General features: G+C 40.0%; 3 protein-coding genes across 3 annotated transcripts; 2 read left to right on the top strand and 1 right to left on the bottom strand.

The window, feature by feature from the left end:
• Positions 1-1,036: 1,036 nt before the first annotated feature.
• Positions 1,037-11,146, bottom strand: tmem38a (transmembrane protein 38A). The gene is made up of 6 exons (XM_069680164.1): positions 10,672-11,146; positions 5,372-5,528; positions 3,700-3,884; positions 2,412-2,499; positions 1,802-1,919; positions 1,037-1,656 (listed from the first exon to the last, which is right to left on the bottom strand). The coding sequence occupies exons 1-6, from the start codon at positions 10,793-10,795 to the stop codon at positions 1,453-1,455; spliced, it is 876 nt and encodes a 291-aa protein (XP_069536265.1). The 5' UTR covers positions 10,796-11,146; the 3' UTR covers positions 1,037-1,452.
• A 922-nt stretch (positions 11,147-12,068) lies between these two features.
• Positions 12,069-14,621, top strand: smim7 (small integral membrane protein 7). The gene is made up of 5 exons (XM_069680228.1): positions 12,069-12,151; positions 12,375-12,416; positions 12,508-12,560; positions 12,667-12,757; positions 13,878-14,621. The coding sequence occupies exons 1-5, from the start codon at positions 12,126-12,128 to the stop codon at positions 13,891-13,893; spliced, it is 228 nt and encodes a 75-aa protein (XP_069536329.1). The 5' UTR covers positions 12,069-12,125; the 3' UTR covers positions 13,894-14,621.
• Positions 14,622-15,493: 872 nt separating this feature from the next.
• On the top strand, positions 15,494-19,870 carry LOC138607457 (mediator of RNA polymerase II transcription subunit 26-like). The gene is made up of 3 exons (XM_069680069.1): positions 15,494-15,774; positions 16,800-16,874; positions 16,977-19,870. The coding sequence occupies exons 1-3, from the start codon at positions 15,703-15,705 to the stop codon at positions 18,519-18,521; spliced, it is 1,692 nt and encodes a 563-aa protein (XP_069536170.1). The 5' UTR covers positions 15,494-15,702; the 3' UTR covers positions 18,522-19,870.
• The last annotated feature ends 413 nt before the right edge of the window (positions 19,871-20,283 follow it).

Raw genomic sequence — 20,283 nt, 5'->3', positions numbered from 1 at the left:
TTCAAATAACTGATGGACCCCCTTCAGGAAGGGCACTCACTTAGCTCAGTGGATAGAGCACCTGCCCCATATGTCAAAGTGTATGGTTACACTCTGGTTCAAATCCAACCCTGGTTAAAACACTAATATGGGTAGTGCATTTCTTTAAGTTATTATAATATAATGGAAAATAGATCAACTTGAACAGGTAAGTACAGCACAGCAACAGGGTGGTGCGATGGTTTGCACATAAATGTTCTGGGTTCAAGCTGGTTGGGGCCTTTCTGAGTGGAGCACGGTTGGTCAGGTCGTCGGCTCTTCGGTCAATGTACATACGACAGTACTGGGGCGTTGGTTTCGAGGGATAGCGGAGCTTGGTTGGTCGGGAGAGTACAAGTAATTTGAATACTTTTGTTAAAGTAATCTGATTACTTTTTTAAATAGGTTTTTAGCACCATCGCCTCACAGAGAGAAGGAACTGGTCTATTGTTTAAATCTTCACAGTGGCATAAAAGGTACATGTACCCAAACAGGTAAACATTTCAAGGTGGCAGGTTAGTAAGGGGGTTAACACTGCTGCCTTTCAGAGAGATGGCCCTGTGTTCAATTTCCCAACAAGAGGCTGTCTTTAAATCATCATAGTGTGATAAAGGTAATATAATATATACACAAACAGGTTAGCATTTAGCTTTGCTGGTTGGTGCTCGGGTTAGCACCATCTTCTGGAAGCTAAGAGTCCTGGGTTTGATTCCCCAGCTGGGGCCTTCCTTTTAAAGTTTAAATCATCATAATGTGATGAAAGGTAGATAAGCCCAAACAGGTAAATACTTCAAGGTACTTAAATATATGTCAGAGCATCCTGTGTCCAAAAATCAAATATCTAACAGCTGCTGAAATGTTGCTTTAATATGTGATATCAAGATACATAACCTACTGCTTGATCTACAACTGAGCCTCGAGTAAAGTACAGATAAATTCAGAACTTTTTATGACCATTTCTTACTACTGAGAGTAAATCAGAAAGAGAAGTAAAAACCACAACGACACAGTGTTTCTCTTGATTTTATTTAAAGACATGATTTTGTTATCTCAATGTAAAAAGCAGCAATAATGCTTTATTCACATTTGAATTTCTGATTGAGAGTCGGCTAAATTTAGGAACATTTTCTCCTCCTCTCTGAGGTGAGGTTTGATTTGTAGCAGAGGCCGTCCTGATACAAACATGGATCACCACACAGTGTTGAGCACAGCTGCAGATGTTCACAGACATAAATAAATAGGTTCAAAATGTCTGGTTTGGGTTGAAGTGTGAAACATTTGCCGTGGTATTTACAGAGTTCTTGTGCTGTGTAAATGCAGAAAGCACCATTTTGCTCTAATAGAAAGGGTTTCATCTGGAAAAACATCAAACTGACCCTTTCCCTGGAAAGGAATGGGAAGTCCCATCAAGTGGAGGCCGAGGCAGACGCACTTTTACTCAGCTTTCTTGGCCTTCCTTTTACGAACGCCTTCACTCAGCTCCTCCTTGGTTTTCAGAGGTGAAGACGGGGCGGCGGCGGGGGCGTGATGGTGGTCTTCCTCAGATCCACCCAGAGGAGAGCCGAACAGCAGGTGGCAAACCCAGGACTCGATGAGGGCGAAGGGGGAGCCGTGAGAGTGTCGGGCGGTCATAAACACCTGAGGACAAACAAGTAATAAACCTTCACACTAACAAAACACCGTCATCTAGTGTCCAACAAAGCACATTATATTATAAACCAGGCTTTGAATAAATCAGAAAAGCAACCATATCTACTACACTCCACACAGCAGCCGATCTCACCTTGCTTGTGGCCATGAAGAGGGTGAAGGCGAGGATGAGGGTGCCTTTGGACACAGGCAGCACGTGAGCCTCCTGCAGGGTGAAGAGGATGGCGCCGTACAGGCTGGCTTTGGTCGGGCTGCAGAGACGAAGGACAAACTCTTATAAAACATCAAAATAAAGACATCACAGAAAGAGTGGTAGATAAAATAATTCACTTGTTGAAATCCTCTCATTTATGGGGGTTTAATGGGGTCCACACATAATGTACAACAATAAAACAGTTAAAACATCCAAAACACAAAGGAGAATGAAAAAAATGTTTTGAATTAAGCTTAAATGTTCTCCAATAACGTGTCTAGTATTTTTTTCCCTTAAGGAGTTAGTGATTTTAATGTGACAGTGACTTTGTGAAAGTCAGTTGCACTACAGTCTGCCAAAGTGCCGTATTTCATGTAACCACTAGGGGGAGCCAGAGTCTGAATATTTCTTTAGTGGCTTCAAAACCTGGCCGTGTTTTGTGCCACTTTTTTCATCACGTCTCTTAAAATCCTAGTTTCGTCACTGGGTTTTGGTTGGAAACATCTTGACGGATGTTCCCCCCCCCCCAGCAGCATGAACTCAGACTTACAATGACATGTTGAGGATCTCGTTGGTGTCGGGCCTCCACACGCCGCGCAGCAGCTGCTCAAAATTGGAAATGAGAGCCACTCCAGAGCCTGCGAGAATAAAAATAGACAGTGGAAAAAAATGAGGACAAAACAGTCTGTGTCTCGTGTGACTGCTCTTATTTGGCTTCAGCTTTTCTCAACGTGGATGCCTGCAGGTCCGACGGAGGAGAGACGACGTGACAAATCAATAATTTGCTCCTTTTCCTTTTAAACGTTTTGCTGTGTTTTGAACACTTGGATTGGTAAACATTATCTACAGACAGATTCGAACAAAATGAAGTCAAACTGAGCTGAAGAGACTTTGACTTTAATATGGATTTAATATAAATTAGTGATTATAACGTTACCTGTGTAACCTGGTTTCTAAGAGTAACCTGGTAATCGCTGGTACTGTCTTACTTTGACATGAATGAAAAGCACGTGCACGCCGGCGCTCACATGCGTCATTCATTCATGTTTAAATATGGCGGTTGTGTCGTTTGCTGAGGGTGGCACTCACTGAATGCAGCTGTTAACGCAGAGAGCTGCCGCTATGGTGAGCAGAGCAGACTGCACCCTTTCTTCTTTAACATATTTAACGTCACTTTTCAAATAAAATGATTCTACAAGCAGTCCTTCCTCTCAAAGGACAATAAGCTGGATCAGCTACAGATCTCTGGTCAATAGGTTACAGATATATTACAACATGTGTAAACAAGTAGCTGACAATTTTTATATCTATTTATTCTTGTTTTATTCTATTTATTTTATTTGATCTTATTCTGCACTTCGCACCTCCGGGTGATGCCACCCTGTTTTGCACAATGACTTATTTAATAGCTAAAATAATCTTTCAAGGTTCTGCAGAGTTGGTGGGACAAAGATATCGATATAATTACCATTGGCTTTAGGGAACTGTGATAGGCCTTTTTTACACTTTGATAAAATAAATTTATTTTCATTGTTGATTGGTTTGATATGTTTGCTGTTTCTAAATTAAAATCTATAAAAATTTCAGAAAATAGTGAAAAATTTAGATCTATGTAGGTCATAGAGGAGTAAAGAAACCAGAAAATCAACATGTTTAAGGAGAGGAAATCCGAGAATTTGGCGTGTTTTCCTTTAAAAAATGACTCAAACTGACTAATCAATTATGAAAATATTTGCACTTCATTTAGTTCTTGACAACTAATCAACAAATCCCCAACCTTTCCTATGATGACTCATATACATTTACAACAACCTGCTGTGAAATCAAAGGACGCTGACCTTTCACGTATCCAACGATGACCATGATGAAGAAGCCGTGGTGGTAGGCGTGGTGGGCGTGGTGAACACCTGCCGCGATCTTACGAGTGCGGACGACTTCCTTCAGGGCGACCAACACCAGCTTGACGGGCAGGAAGGCCACGCACTTATAGAAGAGGTTCAGAGGGCAGTAAAAGACGAGGTACCTGTGATTGTAATGACACAGACAGAGAGGAAGATGGTGGAGGATGAGATGTTAGAGTGAGAGGAGGGGGTGCCAAGAGATGCCAATGAAACCTTTGTATACAGCTGTGATATGCGGGGTAAATGTATTTTTAGTTTTGCCTGAACTGATCCTTTAAAAACTTGTTTCTGTTCCCGTTTAAAGCAGGAATAAGAAACGAACCATTTAGTTACTGGACATATTAGCAGGTTGATATCAGCAGTCACGTGACCTTAATTACCAGCTGATGCTTTTTTAGATGTTTTAACCATTGCTTGAAGAGCAACTCAGATCTGTTACTTCGGTAACAGCACTAATAACACACTGAAAAATACTCCCAAAATGTGCTGTAAGTGTAAGTAGCAAAATGACTCATTGCGTGTCAAAAGAGCGCTTGTAACTCTTATATTCTATATTTCATTATGAATGTTTTTATAATGTGGTAGCATTTTAATGAGCTTCTTTTATTTGAATACAAGGCAATGATTATTTTCATTATGTACCAACATGCTGATTATCTTCCCAGTGGTTTGGATTGTTTGGTTTGTGTCCCGAACAGGTCGCACCTTTACAATGTTTGTTTAATCGAATCAGCAGTCCAACCCGCTGACTTTCTATTATCATTAAAAGTCAATTAAGATTTCTTATTTTTTGCACTTATTGTTTAGGATAGCTGAAGAGACAGGAAATCTGGGGAGTAGAACGTGGGGGATGACATGCACCGAATAATCAGTGCGTCGAGGACTGTAGCCTCTGTACATGCTCTACCAACTGAGCTAAACCAGCGCCCCATAAAAAGTCAGTTAAAATAATAAAGGAAAAGCAGCAAATCCTCACATTTAGCAGGTGAAACAATATTTAGCGTTTTGCAGAAAGACCATACATTTTCTGCAAAATCACCTGATCGATTAATTGACTACTTTCATTTCATCTGTTATACTGCATCATATCTGATAGGTGCAGCAAAGCAACTCCAGGTGTTAGATGAATGCACGATTTTGTACAAGTACAATATTGACATCTGTATTGTAATTGTAGCAGGTAAGAAGTTTAAGGCAGCCTGTAAAGAAAGTACTCCTGTTCAGGGTTGAGGGGGGGGGCTGGAGCCTATCCCAGCTGTCATTGGGCAAGAGGCGGGGCACGTCCTGGACTGATCGCCAGTCAATCACAGAACCTAACGAGCATGTCTTTGGACTGTGAGAGGGAGCAGTACCCGGAGGGAACCCACGCATGCACGGGGAGAACATGCAAACTCCACGCAGAAAGGCCCCCTATCTCCTCACTGGGATTCGACCCAGGAACCTTCTAGCTCACCGCCCCTGTGCAGCCCCTACTTGATTAAATATAATTCATTATTGTCAACCACGGGAATGACCTCCATCTGGTGGCTGGTAGGAAATACTTTGATCACATATCAAGTCTTTTAAGTTTGATTAAGTATTATGTGATGTGATGCTGAGGTTTTCTCACCACACAGCGGAGGCCAGCAGGATGTGACTGTTGTGTTGGAAATAGTCGATGGGGCTGCTTCCAAGCATGATGTCTGCCAGGATGTAGCTACCGAAGCAGTAGAGCATGGCGCAGAGCCAGGAGGCCACGGGACTCCTGCGAGAAACCTCCACCGAGCCTGCAACACAGAGGAGGAGATGTGAGGAGAGGAGGAATTGAAGGAGTCCCTGTGAAGGTTTTTGTGTTGTTGAGTTTCAAATGTCACCTGGTCAATGATGCATCACAATGACTACAAAAATATAGCATGAAAAACTACAAATCACATATTGATTGCATGTTTTTCCTGCCCGGGATAGCTGGGATAATCAGAGGCCTTTTCAATCATTAATCAATATAATTTACTCATTGAATGTTTTTGCTCAATATGTATGAATATATGTGTAAATAATTCAAACAAAGAAGAAGAAATAGAGAAACATTGTGGTAAAACAATTTCAAAGAAGTGACGCGTACTTTGGCCGCTCCAGACTGTCGTATCAAAACAAAGACATCAATGTATGCCTCGGATTATTGCAAAATCATTTATTAACCTCAATTTCAATTCATAACCTGACCTAACCAGGACTGTGATTAAAAGGAATCATGATGCTATCTATTTAAAGACTTTCAATGGGTTTCTATGAAGTAAAACTGTTAGCAATGACAGTTTAAAGCAGCTATCAGTGGATCCCTTATGTGTGTATGAGCTGTATCTTAGTCCACGCCCAGTCGACTATTTCAGTCACGCCCTGATAATCCGCCTTTTTATCATAGCATAATATTGACTTGTGCAGTGACGTGCGAGCTGACAGTCAACAAATGACTGAGTCTTTAAAGTAAACCGAGCAGAACAGACAACTCGTTATACTACGTTATTTACAAACTGGTTTTAATAAATAAGTTAACATATATAAGTTATGACATGAAAGAAAGGTTTATATATATACAGTAGCTTTATGGCACTAACTTATTATGTGCTATCCCATGTGTTAATACATACCATAACATGACAGCTATACTTTTGGGACACACCTAATACAAATACAAAGTACAAATAGTTTGATGGGAACAGATATTTCTTCAACCCTATTGATATATATTGATGACATATTGATGACCCTGTTTAATATTATTAAGTAGAAAAAAAGAGATGAAAAGAACAAAATGAGGATGGAATTATTTTTCACATTTAATCTAAAGCCAATATTTCATCAATTTGAAGCATTATAGGCGTAACATTTGTATCCTCAATAAATTATAGGTTTAAAAAAATACAAAATTTGACTAATTTTACGTGACATCCTGTATGATAAACACATCTATCTGTACACAGATATAGAGAGGGATACTTTTTGCTGGATGAACAGATACAGCCACACACACAGATAATGATGACCTTTGAACCACTGCTAAATCAGCATATTTATCCACCTAATCACAGAAAGTATTCATATATGATGAATACATTGTCTAAACTGGTGTTGGCTTCTAAACCCACCAACTGCTTAGATTGTTTTTAGACATCTGTTATTATTTCTGGGACGTACAACACTGGATAAATGTCTCTTCTAGCTCTTCCCTTCTTCTGGAATAATCTCCTTGTTCGCGTCAGACAGTCGGACTCTGATTCAGGCCTTTAAGTCTGAACTGAAAGTGTGTAAGATGGGAGGATTTATTGTCAGATATTGTCAGAAATAGAATTTAGTATGTTTTAATCAGTGTGTATCAGCTAAAAATAAGACAGAGAGAGAGAGGGAGAGAGAGAGAGAAAGTCCTCTTCAACAGAGTCTACCATGTTTCTACGGAAGCCCAGAGAGGACAAACTGCTGGCTCAAGATAGTGAGACAGCTGAACATATTCCATGGATTTCTCTTACACGTTAAGAAGAGATGCAATGTCCACCATCAACACTTGATACCATTAAATCCTACACACACTGGACTTTTAAACTCATCTTTTTGCCTTATGTTTCAGCCAGCTCCTTATTGTTTAAATACTGACACAATGGAGGACTCAGAATGTTCCACATCAGCGGCAGCCATCTTGATTTTTTACAGTCAAGCCACAACAGTGCTAAAACTCGCTCCTTAAAGATTAACGATTGTGATTGGCCTGAACAGGAGCGGGACCAAATTCATCTATCAGAGATAACTAACGCAACAAGTTTTTTTTTTTACATGGGTCAGTCTCCATGATGAGTACTTCAACTGATGTTTTCTTTGCCAATACCTTCATATTTATTTAATGGAGTTCTTCTGTAGTGTGCAACTGAGACTTTTATTTTAGTAAGTGATCTGAAAACAGTTTTTCACACAAGTAAGTTGTCGAATGTTAACCATCCCCAGTAGGAGGATTAATTGACAAACTGAGGCAGACCCTTGGATGGATAATGCTAACAGGTACAGGGTCTGAAGTAGTTAACAAACTACATGAAAGTTCAATTAACATATGACAATCAGGAGTGTTAACTTTTTCTCCAGGTCATAAAGGCAGCTAAGAACTAAGCGTAACAAACTACCAAACACTGGGAAAGCCAAATGTTAGCTTTAGCTAGCTAACATTGGTTAGCTAAACTGTAACCTAACGCCAAAGTAAGAAACCAGCTAACATTGAGCTAAATGTAATTCAAACACTCCAACTGTAAGAAAGTAAATTGTATATCTCTAGCTAGCAAGCTAACATTAACCAACAGTGTCTCCACTGGCTTTCACACAGGACCCCTCCAACCAAAGTGTAAACTAAATAGCATTAAAAAAAAGACTTCCAATGTACCTCAATAAGGCTTTACTTTCCGTCACTGCTGAGGAGTCCTATTATACCAAAATATGGCACATTTTTACCAATATAATTTCTATAATGATGTATGAAATCTGTATGAATGTGAACAAATATTCTGTATTTCTATACAACATTTGATATGATTCTGTATCTATGTTTCATGCGGGTAAAGATTTGAACACTGGTGGAGACGTGCAGTAAATCGAGATGTGAACAGAGTGCGGCTGCTTCACCGCACAAATCTCCGACAACAGGTGGGTGAGGGTGTCGTGGTGACTGGAGCTCAGTTTGTAAGCAATCTGATCCTGAGAAATGTCGCCCTATAAATATATTCGGCTCAACTGCTTCTCCTGCCTTCAACTGTAAAGCCTGCCTTAACCTTTAACCCCACACTTGTCTCTCCTTCCCCGCCCATGTTGACCCCCAAAAACTCATTCATGTTCTCCTCTCATGTACTGCGAACTAGGACTCTCCACTCAAACACATGTAGGGAAGGTGACTATGAGACCAGCTTGCAAATGTTGTCAGCAGGCGACATTTGACAGTCAAATTCAGTCAACTTTGGTAGCCTCATGTTACATTTAGCCTGAGGTCTGATAAAACACTACAGCGAGCAAATATGTGGATTGTTCGATCAAATATAAGCTCTGTCTCTGTTTCTTCTTTTTTTCCCTGTCTATTTATACAAAATACAACAAACGTGTCTAAAGGAAGGTGAGCCAATCCTCTTTACCTCAACTACCATAAGAAATGTGAGAGCCACCATCTAAAACCCTTTACCCCTAATACTGTTAAAACCTCGGGGACAGTAATTACTATGTTTATACATGTCTTCATGCATGTGTTCGCTCTGATTAACGGGTTACATCAGCTGTGACTGTTAAATGATTACTTTAAGGATTCAGTGGTAACCGGTGGATGTGTGTTTAGAAATTCAATACAGCAGAATCAGACCAATCTTCTCTTTTTGAATCCCATACATTCTTCTTGGGGCGGCTGTGACTCAGTGGTCGAGTCGGTCGACTCCCTATCTCAAGGTTGGCAGTTAGATCTCTGACTGCTACAGTCTACATGTCCAAGTGTCCTTGAACCCCAAATTGCTCCCGAGGACATAAGTGTATGAATCTAGTACGTTCCAGACTGGAGAGTGACACTTTGCAAAAGCGCTTTGAGTGGTCAGAAGACTAGGAAAGCGCTATGTAAGTGAGGTCCATTTACCATTCTTCCGAAAGCTGGTGCCCACGTCACCCACAACGCAACTCAACCTGCTAAAGTTATGTATGAGATTCAGGCATGTAATGCTAGTTTTAAACTGTTGTTTGCTAAACAATTGCACGCTTATGACAATGTCCCTCTCACACTGCATAGTTCAATACTGCTTTTAAAATCAAATTTAAGGCAGAACCAGAGATATATTCTTTAATTGTCCAAACACTGTATCTACATCGCCCACGATGCAGCTCAGTCCCCAAAAGTATGATCGGAGTGTGAGGTGTGTTAGGCAGCTGATGTGTAATTAGACTTCGAACAGCTCCCTCTGGAGACACAGCACTTTCTAAGATCTGTGATCAAATTTAATTTTCTCATGAACTTTGACCTTTTTTTGAAGGGTTTGGCGGACATCAGGCCCATTTAAATATGAGACAACTGTACACTTTCAAGATTTTTAACGAGGTTGACATGTGTTTGATGCTCCAACAATCTTCACTGAAGGTCGAGCTGACGTCACAATGCCTGAACTTTTATGCCAGAGTTAACTTTTACTTTGGTGTGTGATTTTTTAAAAGATACACGCATCCTGAAACAATACAGGCACGCTGAGCTGCTCGCTCGACATCTTATTTCATGTTTAACACTCAATGTAAATAACACACTCACTGCAGCCGAAAAGAGTGCAGCAGAGGGGCTTCAGAGGCCCACTGACACTGTCTATTTCAGGATCTTCTATTTATTGCCTAAGTCGCTGGTATGCGCAGGCTTTCTCTCATGTTTCACCCTCCTCAGGCTCGGTTGCTCAAAGGAGTAAGATCCTGGAAAATATCAGGCTTTACCCAAAGCTGAGTGGTTTAATCCAGTTCAGTGATTTCCTCAGTGTAAATGAGGTCAGACTGCTGCAGCAACCGAGATTCCCCAACACCAAGCAAGCGGAGCTGCAAGTGCTCCTGCTGGACTTTATGTAACAGGTCATGCTTTATAAGGATAAAGATAACAGCAACAGAAGTCCCTATAGGGATATTACAGCAGTGTAAGACAGGAGAGAAAGTTAATGTTACAGGCATCTAATTTCTATCTTATAAAATAACTTTTAATGGCTTACGTTTTAAATTCCCATGTTAGAAATGTGTTATTCTAGTTGTATATTTGCTTTGTGTTGCTGTAAATAAATGCATGTTTAAGGACATGTGTTTGCAATGTGGACCTACCAAAATAACAAACATAACATACCCTTAATCTGAGAAACAACGCTAATATAAAGCAAAAATAAAAGTGTAAAGTACACTGACCTGGCTCATACTTGAGGTAGAGGATGGACACGATGTAATACGCGACATCAAACACAGGAAACATTCCCATTTTGGAGAAAGCCTGGGCATAATCGCCCAAATTAAGAACTGCCAGCACGTCCATGTTGCTCGTCTGGTAAACAGCAAATCCCTGTTTTTATTCCAACTGCGCAGTCTGGATGCGAAGAGCCCCCCCAACCCGGTCCGCCGACTCTCCACCAAAGCCCCCCGGTCTCGACAGTGAAAGCCTGTGTGACACTCAAGCCCTCCTATTAATACCACTCATCTACACAGCCTCAGCATCATCATCATCATCCTCATCTGTGCCCCGTGCCAGCTGCTCCGCGACAGGAGGTCAAACATGTCAGCTGCTGGAAATTTCAAAACAAAAGGCTTGTCCTCCTGTGCTCTTCATCGATGTCACCATTTGTTAAACAGAGCCATAAAATGCGATTAGATGTTTGGAGACGCAGAAGATACGGACAGAGATAAATTCTATATAAATAAATTAAATAAATTTTATATCAGAACATCCACAACACAATCCGGATCACATCCTGCACCGAGGCTGCCTCACAGCCACATGATCGGCTCTAAACATACAGCTCGGCAGCAGTACGAGATATCACCGACTGTTTACATTCCCCCACATGATGAAGAAATGTTGCATTTAAAGGCGTAGTGATACCAATTCTACATAAATAAACAACAGTAGGTATTAATATATTCTTAAATGTATTAAATGTATGTATTTCTTTATTTATGCTTTTATCGCTTGAAAAAAATAATCTGAGCAACGATCTCCGTGACCACCAGGGGACACCAAAGTCACACAATTTAAAATGTTGTCAATCAAAGCTAATGACGGGTGAAAATGTATTTGTTATGAATTTAAATGGTTCTAATGTGTATATTGGAACCAAATACATAATTTCAGTATTGCAACATTAAGCCTACCTGTTGTGACATGATTTTATTGCCTATAGAGGAATCCTTCAAATATTTAAAAGGTGTTCAGGTCAAACAGGTCTAAATTAATACATGAAGTTCAGACGTTGTTTTTTTTATAGTATTAATGACGATTATCTTATGGAAGTTACCTCGGAAGCCTACGGGTGGCGCAAGCTGCTCGGTTATTGGGGATATATAATATTCTAACCTCCAAAATGGGGTCTTTCAGGACGAATTTCTTAGCTGCCGTACAGCACCCATCTCATTCACCCCAACTAGCCTTGAAGCTAGAACTTAATCATTTATTGCTGCTATAACTGAAGAAATGTGTTATAATTTGCTTGGCGGATAATTCTAGGAGCCCAAGGCCTGACAGTAACAACCTGGCAGACTAGCATGAGGGCAAAGAAACCAAAAGAAACAAAAACGTTGCTATTGGTCACATTCCTGATTGCGTGAACGAACACGGAAGTGAGGCGTCTCTGTGATGTGATGTGAACAAAATGATTGGAGATCTGTTGATATTCGGGTAATTTGTTTGTTTTTTCCGTATATAACAAGTATATACTCGCTTTTTAATCAAAATGTTCTCTCTGTGTGTTACTGTGCCCTGTTAGTTAAACGGCGGTGTATTAAGCTAAATGACACGCTAGCTCCGTGCTAGTGCCAGCTCACCAGCTAGCGTTAGCTGTGAAGGTAGATATCATTACCATTACCTGTCAACAAACAGTTTCTCTCTGTGTGCTGTTTAGGACCTTACTGGTGAATGCGGGGGCTGTGCTGAATTTCAAGCTGTGAGTATAAACGTTGGCGTAACAGCAATTAACCTAAGAGCAAAGCAAATAACAAAATTCAATCAATTGGTTAACTGTGGATGTTTTGCAGTAAAAGGAAGGAGTCCCAAGGATTTGGAGATGAGTCCGGATCACCGACAACAGGTGTGTTGAAGAGAGAAAGAGCGATTTCAACGAACAGTGTGTATCACTTGTATTTATAGTTGTCAAAACGCTGCCACTAAAATGATTAGGCTATACTTTCCTTCAGGTGACAACATCAGAGAGTTTCTTCTCAGTCTGCGATACTTCCGGATCTTCATCGCTCTATGGAACATATTCATGATGTTCTGCATGATTGTGTAAGTACGCTTGGTGTCTTGCTGTTGACATTTTATGGTTGAATGTGATAGTGGACTTGCTGCTGTGACCTTAGAAACCTCAAAAGTCATCGGCTAGTTTTTTGTGTATCCTCTCCTAAAGTGTTACTTTAAAGGAAAATTTGACAACTTCTGTATCTCTGACTGTCAATAAATCACATGAAAAGACCAAAACCAACAGTGAATTTATCCTACTTATTAGAAGATTTGTTGTCTCATGTATGAGCCATACAGCTTCATGGTGGTAGTTAACCTATGACACGTTTCTCCTTTGCAATGAACACTGTATTTTATTTTGTGTCATTCCCCCAAACAATAACACATTTTATTCCTGTTTTTGAAACATAAAAAAAACTGTGCCCAACTGTTTTCGGAATTTCCTCAGCTTTTTTATTATTATTTTTTTTACAGAAGACTATCAATTTGTTACCAGCTTTTGAAGATTTATTCTGTCAGTATGAAAAAAATGGGTTAAAGATTTAGTGCCACAGACAGGGTAGAAGAATCAAAGTATTAAGGGACGGACTAATGCTCTGTTGGTTTTGGTCTTCTTATGGGATTTGTTGACTTTCATGAAAATGTGGTACCATCTGCCTTTTATCCTTAAAAGTCTAATCTTTGTGTCGACTATGTAAAGTCAAAACATCTGTGATAGCACAGAAAATATATATTGACTTTTTAAGGTTATTTTAATTTCAGATGATACATTTTTATCACTACCTTAGGATGTTAAAGGGGTAAATCCCCATACTGTGCAGCTTTTCCAAAAAATGGTAGTTAACAAATGGGCAACAAAAAAAATCACTTTTAAAGTGGTTAAAATGTTTTCCCTCTTTTTTGAGTGACAATCTATTGACAAAGAAAGTTATTTGCATTTGTGTGTGAATGTTTCGAGTTGGAATATGAAAATATCTATAAGCATGTGATATCTGATACACATCAGTTATTTACATATCCATGTTTTGCAAGCCCACTTTCCTTCCTTCATCCTGCCTCTTATGGTTCAACTCTGCTTCACTTTGTGATTTCTTACATTTCTTAGAATGGGGAATGGCATATGAACATGCTTTTCTAACTAGCTGAAATTCTTTAATCTTCACAGATTGTTTGGATCATGATCATGGGGGGAAGGACTTCCATCAAAATGCTGATTCTCCAACATGGATGCTATAAACTTCTAGTTAATTTGTTGTTCTTTTGACCCTTTTAATTGCAATTATGCTCCAATTTCCTTAAGACCCCAAAGCTTAAATCTGTTCTGACTGTACAGGAATTTATGGATTGCTGTATTTATTTTGTCCTACATTTGTTGTTACATTTTTCTCCCTTTTTGTATGAGCTGTAACTGTACCGGTACCCCTGCCTCTGTTGTACATGTGATGTCTTGTGCCCTTTCTTTCAGCACACGGCCTGTATTCTCTAGCATATCAGTGTACCTATTAGAGAGAAAATAGGGTGAAAAGATGTACAGCTCTTACTAATTGAGTTTATTTTTTTGAGCTTGTTAACTTTGTCATCATGTAACAGTTCCGCTCAGCCCTGAAACCTCCTTTAAGGATATCCTTTTATCTGTATTACTTCAATTCTCTTCAATTGGATTGAAGAGTCAAAACGCCCACTGTCACTGCAACTCCTCTGTTGTTGATAACTGACACAAATATTAACAAATGTACCTGTGAGCTGTTATGCCATACTGTGTCAATACAGAATGTTTTAATGCAATCTCCCAGATTTACAAAATTCCATGTTCCTTAACTCTTGGGCAGATGTGCTGTAAGTAAATGTATATCCACTATTATGTAAATGTATCCTTATTCTTAACAATAAAAAGAGTTTTATTATCCGATGTCTGTCAATAGAGCTGAATGTTAAAAGTACATTTCCGACATCAATGTCATTATTCATGATAAGATGATGGTGATGATTGTATGTACTTTCAAATAATAGGACCTACCAAGAATGGTTATAACCATATGTATCCATTAGGGCTGGGCAATATGACAATATATCTTCAAAACGATAAGAACATGTCTATCGTAATTGTTTTTCTATATATCGTCCCTATCGTGATGTCACAAAACCAGCGAACCATTGAGGAAAACACTGTTTATTAACATGGAGAGGGCGGACACACAACATGCAGAAAAAGGCTCAGGCTCAGCCCAAGCGAAAACGGAAACTCAGTACTTTTTATTTGTAAAATATTCTATTCACACAGGATAATCCAAAAATAGGCTTTACCGTGTGGTTATTTCATATAGGCTAATTATTTTTTAAATTATTGGAAAACATGCTATATCGTGATATTTATCATTATTGAGATTCTGAAAATCCTATATCGTGATATAGAATTTTGGCCCTATTGCCCAGCCCCAATATCCATGTTTTCTTAATTAATGAGAATGAGATAGTATTATAACATTTACATTAAAAGGGGGAGAAGCATTAATATCATAATACTACATACATAATTTTTCAGACAAAAACCAAGACAGAAATAATCAGCAACACTTTCAGGTTGCAATTATTCAAAATAACAGCTATTTGAGAATCCTCTGCAGTACAGACCACGCTATTGTCCGTCTCTCAGAACAATATCGCGGATGTGAACAGTCGATTACGTAAAATTCTCCCATCATGCTCTGCGCCAGCGCTTCACAAAAAGCCCGATGAGAGGACCGAGGAGGAGGAGGCTACCAGCCGAGGGGGGTAGCCGATTCCTGGAGAGGATTTTCTGTTCTCGTCGCCAACATTATTAAAACGTGACAGCGGCGAAGGAAAACAAAGAGAAAAGCATCATAAAACATGATGCTTAAACGCACAGAAGAGCTTCTGTCGGGCCTGTAAGTGTCGGCAGGTTTCTAACCGCCGCCTCTTCGGGGGATTCTGCTGTCTGGGTCCTTCCTGACCCGCGACACCGCCAGGCGATGACAGCGGCTACAGCCACTCCGCAGGTGATGAGAGACCGGCTACTACAGGCCATTGACGGCCAGAGCAATGTGAGTATGCCGGCTAGATCCTAGAGGACGAACCGGGCTCAGATAGACAGACAACAAGGCCAAGCCGACTCCGGCTCGCCACAGTGGGCTGACAAAGTGGGGGCAGTTCATGTATCTACGGCAAGTTGTTATTTGCTTGCTAATTAGCCGGCTAACATCACTAGTTAGCTAAAGTAACCGTTTCCACGCATTCCAGAGCCAGGCTAACTGAATGCTGTTAGCTAATGTTGATGTTGTCAACTTAGCTTATATTTATACAGTAAAATGCAAAGTGCTTCAGGACTGGAGACATGCTAAACTGCGCCCCAAGGTAGGAATTGTAAATCTGTGAATATATGTGCTTTGGTGACAGTGATTAATTGGGGTTCAGTAAGCTTGCGTCATCACAAAGATTAAAGTAATATCTCTTTCCTTACCTTTTAATGCTGATGAGCAACAGCCAAATAGTAAATGTTTAACACTGCTTAACTTTTGCAAGAGACTTACCAGTTTTTTTTGTAGTTAGCGAATTTCCCCTCTGGGATCAATAAAGTGCTATCTTAGTACTGATATTACTAATCATTAAAAACACTAAAGATGGACATGTTATTTAACATGTTAAGAGAAATGTAGAGATGACAGCTGTTTTGGTGTGTTCAAAGGTTTAAGGACATGACTTAATGATGTTATGTATTTGCTTCTAGATATCTTTTGTACAACTGTGATCATACTGACAAACTTGTCTTGTCAGGCATTATGTGTGGCCTCTGTTATGATATATGCAGGTCTGTCCTGGTCTTGTGGGATAAAATAAAATTTGCATGTAATCTCAGTTTTGTCATACTGAACCTGAAACCAGTATGAGAACATTGTCATTTGAATCACAGGTGCACTTTTGAGAGTCCATTCAAATGATGCCTTAACCTTTCTCTGCCTGTGGAGTTTATGCATGTTGGGCCCACAAGGTTCTCAATTACAAACTAACACCTACATACAAACCACTGTACCTGAATGTTGACATATACATCTGTGTTTTTTTTTAGCAGATATGCAACATGGTGGTAGTTATGGAGGTAATCTCCTATTTGGAGAAATATCCAATCACCAAAGAGGCACTGGAGGTAGGTTACATTCAGGCGCATTGTATGTGCATTTAAGATTAAAGGGGCTTAAATCCAATCAACTTCTAATGGCTGTTTAACACCTATCTTATCTCCTTGAAGGAAACCCGTCTTGGCAAGCTCATCAATGATGTACGGAAGAAAACCAAGAATGAGGACCTTGCAAAAAGGGCAAAGAAGCTCTTGCGAAACTGGCAGAAACTTATTGAGCCAGGGAAGGGTGAGGTGTTGTCCAAAGGAAACACCGGTGCATCATGGTCTTCCAATGGTTGCATCTCCTCTCCAGCTGTCACCACACCACCAAAAACTGGGCCAGAGTTGAAGAACAGAAATGACTTCAATAACTGCTCCTCCCCTAAGGTGGAGAAACTGAGCAACAAGAAACGTAAGGGTGACCAGAAAGAAGGGCAGCTCATGCCAGCCAAGATATCCAAAACGGCTCTCAATGACAAAATACAAAACTCAAAACAGCTGCTGACCAATGGAATTGGCGGTAGTGCTGAAATTTTTACAGATATGCGTGCACATCAGCCTTTAGACAGGGAGATTTCTGAGCCTTTGGACAATGACCGGCTAAATAAAATCCCTATCATTGCTGTAAAACCTCATCCAAGTGCCCCAGGATACAGCAAGCCTCCTAGCACTTCTTCTTTGCTGAAAACATCAGTTCTGCAGCAGCAAGCCAGACAGGAGCAATCTGCCTCTGGGGGGCAGTACCGAGCCAGAAGCCCACGCAGTTCCTTGCACAGTCCTAAAACTCCAAAGCAGGAAGCTGTTAAACTAACTTCATCACAAGCACAGAGTCTGTCTGTGGACTCTTCTGTGCCGGGGCCTTCGACTCAGCCTATAAATGGTTATGTTCAGGGTTTGCACATTGACAGTTCGCGGTCTGCAGATTTGGACTCTAAAAGCAGGCCTGCCCATGCATCTCTTCACAACTCATACGCCTCGTCCTTCAGTGAAGGGGTCAATTTAGAAGATGGTGGTGCTGTTATGAATACAGGGAAAAGGAAAGGGCAGAAACACAAGCCTAAAGACTATGTTTTAAAGTTAGATGGACAGACTGTAGAAGATGACACTAAACCAGTCAGGTTAAAAGACAGAAGGCTGACATTTGACCCTGTGACAGGACAGATCAAACCCTCCTTTCTTAAAGAGCCTTGCCAGGAGGAGGAGGAGGAGGTCAAACTGTGCCACAGACCTGAATCCCAGTGGTCCGAACCGCCCAAACAAAATCCACCCATTCCTCCCAGTCCCTTCCAGCAGACAGACTGGAAAGAGCTTTCGAGGAGCGAAATCATCCAGTCGTACCTTAACCAGCAAAGCAACATGCTAACATCTTCAGGGGCCCACACACCTGGTGCACACTTTTTTATGACAGAGTTCTTGAAAAAAGAGGAACACCAAAGTAAAGATGCCAAGAAAACACACACGCTTGCACCAGAATTCCCGGCAAAGGATTTACCGGGGGTCAGCAGAGAGGTCATCAATGAAGACCTGGACAGATTACACTCACAGAACTGGTCAGGGGTTAACGGTTGCTATGACACAAAGGGTAATTGGTATGATTGGACGGAGTGCATTTCTTTAGACCCGCATGGAGATGAGAGCATGTTGAACATACTTCCGTACGTCTGTCTGGATTGAGACTCAGGTCAGGTTTTGGAATTGGAAATTGTAAGCTGCCTTCACCATTGGGCGGTGCATCTATGCGTGTATGAAGGCACTTCATGTAAGCTGCTGTTTTGCATGGTTGGGGAAAGTTAAGTCAATGTGCTGACTGCTCGGGTGTCTGGCACGGGTGTCATCAGTGTTCTTTATGGGTTTTTGAAGGAAAAGGCTATGCATTATATGACCATTTAGTTGTTGGTGTTCACTAACTGTACAGGTTGAGTTTACCTGCCATTTTTTTGTATGGGAGAGGACAGGACATTAAACTGCACAGCTACATTTTATTCCTCTTATTTGTTGCCTTGTGAATGTGAGTTTCCTGCATCTACACAAATTAAGTTGACAGTGCAGTATTTAATCATTTTAAAGTTTTGTTTAATGTTTTACTTTGCAGAAATACTAAATCAACTTTATCACATTTCAGTAGAGCCTAAGCTAAAAAACTGGAGAAAACATTTACAGAATACATCTACCAAAAAGGTTTCAGTTGGTATTTGCTTGTAAGAAGTAGCTATCCTCATTACTATCAGTATTCACAACCATCTAGCGGTTGTGCTGTGGAAAACATTTATCAAGCCCTTTAGGATCAGCTTTTTTTCAGCAGTGCACAGCTTTCTCATGCGGAGACTTTTAGCAGAAAGTATTACTGACGAGTCCGTTTCAAAACATTTGCATATTTCTCTTGTGTTGTGAGGTTTGAATGCTGTTAAATAAAGTGACATGAAACTGCCAGATGTGACTGTGCAGCAGAAAGAAAGGCTTGTATTGGGGAAGAACAATACACACTGATTAAGAACTGTGGCTGTCTTGTATTATATTTATTTACATTTACATATTCTTTTTAACTTAAGATTTATATACATGTTCAGAGTATGCTAAATCCTTTCCTGTTAGATTTCTTCATTCAGAATCGGTTCAGTGATGCTGCAGCCACTTTCTGCTGGTACAACAACCTACTTGACACAGGAAATCTCTCTGAATCGTTTTGATAATGTGAAATTATTTTATTTTATACTTGCCTTTTCCTTTTACTGGTTATTACGGTTGTAAAATATGAATTCAAATTGCAGGGCAGTTATTGCTTCTAGCTTGCATCTTTGTACTGTCTGTCAGGAGGAGCTGAGATATAAATTGACATGCTGGATAAAGTACTTAATATCATTCCTTTAGATATTGTTTGCCTTATGGAAACCTGTGTTTTCCCTAAAGACAGAGCCTTAGTCAATGTACAGAAATGAGCCTTTTGTGTTCAGTCGAATGCAGAACTGAACATATTTGCTAGGTAGTCCTTTAAGTGGACATGTTGATATGTGTTAATAAAAAAACTGAAGGGATTGTGTTGTCTTCTCTTTAAGTGTTCATTACTTTCTCTTTGCAATTACTTGCATAAATCTAACAGACAAATTAATTTCCACGGTGCAGGATGTACGCTGGCTATCCATGCTAATCACTCTTTCTACAATTGTGATTAATTCCCAGGATACTCTAAAGCAGCAACATTCCCATGATTTGTCATCATCATGGACAACAAGGTTTTTTGAACACTTTGTGTCTTAGTATAATATATAGTTTATATATAGCTTAGTATATAAAATGTTCATCTTGAGGAAATGGGACACCTCAAAGGGAAATATATTTTAATGCATTTCTTGCAGTGGTTTGAATTTTATATATTTATGTATACTTTCATTACTTCTCTTAGTGGTACAGTATAGAGTTTGAAGTTTAAACTCCACAA

This window comes from Semicossyphus pulcher, unplaced genomic scaffold, assembly GCF_022749685.1.
Source record: "Semicossyphus pulcher isolate SPU_LCO1_2020_fin unplaced genomic scaffold, fSemPul1.0.p SCAF_4, whole genome shotgun sequence".
NCBI classification, from domain to species: Eukaryota; Metazoa; Chordata; class Actinopteri; order Labriformes; family Labridae; genus Semicossyphus; species Semicossyphus pulcher.
Note: the sequence above shows the minus strand (reverse complement) of the source record. Positions and strands in the feature narration are given on the sequence as shown.